This window comes from Galeopterus variegatus, unplaced genomic scaffold, assembly GCF_000696425.1.
Source record: "Galeopterus variegatus unplaced genomic scaffold, G_variegatus-3.0.2 Scaffold6079, whole genome shotgun sequence".
Lineage (NCBI taxonomy): Eukaryota > Metazoa > Chordata > Mammalia > Dermoptera > Cynocephalidae > Galeopterus > Galeopterus variegatus.
This window is the reverse complement of record NW_007732190.1, coordinates 69,153-74,044: the sequence shown is the minus strand read 5'-3', so window position 1 is coordinate 74,044 and position 4,892 is coordinate 69,153. Positions and strand designations below refer to the sequence as shown.

General features: G+C 48.2%; 1 protein-coding gene across 2 annotated transcripts in view; it reads left to right on the top strand.

Annotated features, from left to right (window-relative positions):
- Positions 1-1,909: 1,909 nt before the first annotated feature.
- POU6F1 (POU class 6 homeobox 1) overlaps positions 1,910-4,892 on the top strand; it is an 18,199-nt gene continuing 15,216 nt past the window's right edge. Inside the window, exons 1-2 of one of the 2 annotated variants that reach the window (XM_008590416.1) lie at positions 1,910-2,131; positions 3,731-3,926. In XM_008590416.1, the coding sequence (XP_008588638.1) occupies positions 2,084-2,131; positions 3,731-3,926 (244 nt within the window). In that variant the 5' untranslated portion in view covers positions 1,910-2,083. Of the gene's footprint in view, positions 2,132-2,696; positions 3,927-4,892 lie in introns of those variants that run through there. The other variant, XM_008590415.1, reaches the window with a different exon arrangement.

Here is a 4,892-nt window from a genome sequence, read left to right as displayed (position 1 = left end):
GAAGCGCGGCAGCGCTCCCGCCGAGGGTTCGGATCCCACATACAGACCGGTTCCCGCTCACTGGCTGAGCGAGGGGCGGGAGCAACACCGAGGGTTGCAATCCCGTGGCCGGTCCCGGTCCGGTACAGGCGCGACATTGAGGGTTGCGATCTGTTGCCGGTCATGAAAAAAGACAAAAAGGAAAAAAAAAAAATTCTGTAAGTCTCAAGGAAAGAACCGTTAACTTTGCAAAGTACTGATTAGCTTCTCAGCCTTGTTTTCCTATTTAGCAAGCAAGATAAGAAAGTCAGGGGGTGGGAAGAAAGAGTGGAGAGAAAAAAACTGTCCTTTTAAAAATCCCCCCTTATCCCCACATCAGCCCAGGCAGTTTTAGGTCCCAAGATGGCTTCAGTCCTACTCACTCCAACAGAGAGAGAAAGCAGATTAGTGGTTGCCAGGGGCTGGGAGGTGGTAGTGGAAGGAGAGTGACTACTAGTAGATATGGAGTTTCCTTTTGGGTTGATGGAACTAGATAGTGGCAATGGTTGCACAACACTGTGAATGTAGTAAATTCCACTGAATTGTGCACTTTATTCAATCATTTATTTATTTTTTGGCAGCTGGCCAGTGCAGGGATCTGAATCCTTGACCTTGGTGTTATCAACACCATGTTCCCCCAAGTGAGCCACAGGCCAACCCTGAATCGTGCACTTTAAATTGGTTAAAATGGTGAATTTTGTGTTATGTGAATTTGTCTTAGTCCATTTGGGCTGCTGTAACAAATACTGTAAACTGGATAGCTTATAAACGACAGAAATGTATTTCTTACAGCACTGGAGGCTGGGAAGTCCAAGATCAAGGCATCGGTGTCTGGTGAGGGCCCATTCCTCATAGACAATGCCTTCCTGCTGTGTCCTCAAAACTCATTTGTAAAATTGCTAATCCCATTCATGAGGGCTCTGCCTTTGTGGCCTAATCACCTCCCAGAGGCCCCACCTCCTAATACCATCACCTTGGGGGTTAGGATTTCAATATATGAATTCGAGGGGGACACAAACATTCAGACAACAGAATTTTACCCCAGTAAAAACCAACACCAACAAACCTAGGGGAGGAAGAGTAAAAGGAAGGGAAAGATGAAGAATCCAAAAACACCTATTGGAGCTTAGTTTTCTCATCTGTAACATGGTGATAATAATGCCTCCCCAGCCCCCAAGAGTTGGCATGAGTAATACATCAGTGTTACATATAACGCTTAGCGCACAGTAGGCACTCAAATGTTAATTGCCTTCTCACGTGTAAGTGTCTAAACCTATTTGTCCCCTTTATTTCCTCTGTTTCTTGCGACTATGTGGTTTGTGGCTCTAGCCAGACAACCTGTCCTCACATGGGCCTCACGCACTCCTCATTGCACGTGCAGGCTGTGCCACCGTCTGGGGTGTCCTGCCTCCTGTGTTACAGGCCGTTATGGTCCTTGGGCCACTGCCACAGAATCACCTGAGAGCTAATTCTGTGAGACCCACCCACTGAAACTGACTCTCTGAGGGTAGTTAGGGGAAACGTCTGAGGATCTGCATTTTTAATAATTGCTCTAGGTAATGTTCATGCATATTAAAGTTTGAGACTACTGTTTTAATTTATGTCTTTACCATCTCTTCCAGGAAGTCTGCCCAGACTTCTCCTCTGAGATGCTCCTCACCTGTGTCTGACGTTCTGAATGTCTGAGTCAGATTCACCTTGGGTTCTGCTGGGTGTGTTCTCTCCTATTAGACTGGGGAACCCCCAGGGACAGATATCTGGCCCTCTCTTTCCTTTTGTCATCCTAAATACTGATGTTCCTGGTTCCTCCTGAGTGTGGGTTCTCCTGGGATGCTGTAGGAAGTGAGAGACTTTAGTTTTAACGTTCTTGGAATCTTGTTTCCTTTACTTCTGCAGATACTTGGGAGAACCTAGCTTCTCTGTCCTCCTGCCATTCCATTTCTCATTTTTCTAGATGGTATGGAAATTGTATTACTGTGTCATATCAGCTTTTGCTTTTCCAATCCCATCTCGCCCAGGATGCGCTAGGTGTGGGCCGGCCCCCACCCCACCCTGACAAGTGACCATGGATCCTGGAGCTGGGTCAGAGTCATCTCTGACTGTCAATGAGCAGGTATCTTCTGGGATGGGAAGAGGTGGGGGGTGGTGAAGGTGATGAACTGAGAAGTGTGGGCAAGGAAGGAAGATTCCACAGAGCCCTTCACTGTCAGTTTCTTGTCATCTCTGACTGTCAATGAGCAGGTATCTTCTGGGATGGGAAGAGGTGGGGGGTGGTGAAGGTAATGAACTGAGAAGTGTGGGCAAGGAAGGAAGATTCCACAGAGCCCTTCACTGTCAGTTTCTTACCAAAGTTCATGGTCACTTCACCTGTCCAGAGGTAGTTGCCTCAGGCATTGAGTTTGGGGATTTAAGCTGTGACTTTAAAAAGTGAAATTAAAATGTACAAATATGTATAAGTTTACATGGGGAAAGGGATAGACATCAGGTAATTTACTCTTTATTTTTTCTTCCTGCTAATATTTTCCAATTTTTCTGCAATAGATGTTTATTACTTATGTAATTTTTAAAACAAGGAAAAAGATTAACATCTCTTAAAATGTAATTGAAATCCCTCATAGGTCAAGTTTGAGTCAGAAAAGGGACTGTTTTGGGGAATTTATTTCACTTGTCCTCTCCTGATGTGTCACATTGTCATGATTTCCAGCACAATCTCTGGCTAGATCCTTTTCAGGCTTAAGGAGTGTGCTGTGGGAGTGGTTTCAGGCACAGGCCAAGTGCAGGGGAAGCCTGACACAAAGCTTTTAATGACACAAAGCTCTTAATATACAGAGTTTCTCTGTCTCTGATTCTTGAAGGCCCTATTGGCAGCACGTCAGTGCTGGAGTAAAGAGCTGAGTGCAGAGTGTTTGAGCAGGGGAAAAGACCAAGTGTTCTGAGGTGGCTCAGGGTCTGCCTGCATTGCTTGTGCATGAAGGGTCCCTTTGAAGTCTGAGCATGCCCACAGCAGATGGCTTGACTTGAGCTGCAGGCCTGTGGTATACAAAGCTTCAGTCCAGGAGCAGGGCTGGGTGTGGATGGAGAGGCTGCATCTTCAGGATTCCTGACCCTTGTTTTAGGCCAAGTTAGTTTGCAAGGAAGTCCTGGTCCTTTACCCCAGAGCTTTGGAAATAAAGGAATCATGAGCTTAAAAACTTGCTTAGCATCATGGAGCACTCACTTTCCACCCCTTTATCTTTGGGGAACTTCCTCATTATTTCAAGGGAAGTGAAGAGAGATTTATTTCCTGGCCCCTCTTAAGCTGTGGGTACTATGTTAGGAGTCCACATAGCTACACTCCAATATCCTAGCAGCCAAGAGGACAGCCTTGCAAGGATGTGGGATAGGCCATTTACCGCTCTTTGCATTGAGTCCAAGAGAGGGGCAAATAGAAATAATCTCCAAGAGGTTTGGCTCTGTGGGACTTTTTCCAGCTTGTGTCAGGCCTTTTTCCCTGTCACCAGGACCTTTCTTCTAGCAGGTCTTTCCCTGGAATCAGGGAGCTGCAGCCTGCCCCAGGCTCTGGAATTCTTACAGAGCAACACAGTCCTCTGGACAGGAGTTCTATCTACATCTTGAACTGCCCCTCGTCTCTCCTGCAACCATGCCCAGACCTCTGGCCCCAAGGGCTATACTAGCTCCACCCCCCAGCAGTGTCACCATCCTCTGCTTTCAGGTCATCGTGATGTCAGGCCATGAGACCATCCGAGTGCTGGAAGTTGGAGTGGATGCCCAGCTCCCTGCTGAGGAGGAGGGCAAAGGACTGGAGGGTGTGGCCGCTGAGGGTTCCCAGAGCCGAGGCCCTGCTGAAGCCAGTGAACCTGCTGGTGTAGCTGGGACAGTCAACCCAGACCCCTCTGCAGAGGCAGCTGGTATGAGGCCATTGCTCCCATCTGGTATTGCTCCATCTGAGTACCTTCTATGGTCTTCTGTGCCTTCTGTGGAGAGCCAGCATGAGTCCCTGGGGCCCAGGTGGCTTTAGGCTCTTGTCTTCCTGTCCACTGGACAGCCTCTGGCCACAGCCTGTACTTCTGGTCAACTGCCAGGGCTACTCTGCACTCCTTGTTCCTGGAACTTTAGTTCTAGTTTCAGTCACCTCCAGGCCTAAACTAGCATGGGTCAGGATGAGATGGGAGGAGATTGGCAGGACTCAGCTTAGAGGGCTGAATCAACCCCAGAGGGTTCCTAGATCTCAACCAGACTCTCAGACCCAATGCAGAGAGGACTGGACCTTTAGGATCCTGCCAGCCTTTCCAACTCAGTCCTTTTTGTAGTAGAGTTGGGAGGTCCCAGGAGCTGAGGCTGGGAGGGAATCTTACCTACTTCAATCTAAGGATACAGATTAGGTAGGACCTTGCAGAATCCCTGCTCCTTCCTCCCAGCAGGTTTATAGGTGCTGTCCTTCTCCAAAGATGACCGTAGGGCATGAGCTTAATTCTCCTGCAGTGCACCTGTGAGACAGCCAGGGCTGCTTGAGAGGCTGAGCTATGGTATCAGGCTCTGCTCTCTGGCCATGGGGCTCATTTTCCCTGACTTTCCTCAGTAACACCTTGCAGAGTAGTCATCTCCTTTTGCCTTGGGTCTCCTACCTGTTCCCCTACAACACCACGATTCGTCTCCCCTTACCTTCTGCTGTACTTCACCCCTTCCTTAGACTGGGGGTGGGTGGGGGGTGGGCCAAGAAGAGAGCAAATGAGAACAGACAAACTTCAGCGAAACAGCAGCTCCTTAACAAGAAACAAGAAAACGGCACAACCTCGCGTTACTTGCTCTACCTGAAAATTAGCATGCAGATTCTTTGGGACTGTAGTAACCTGAGTTACTTTTTCCCTTTTTTT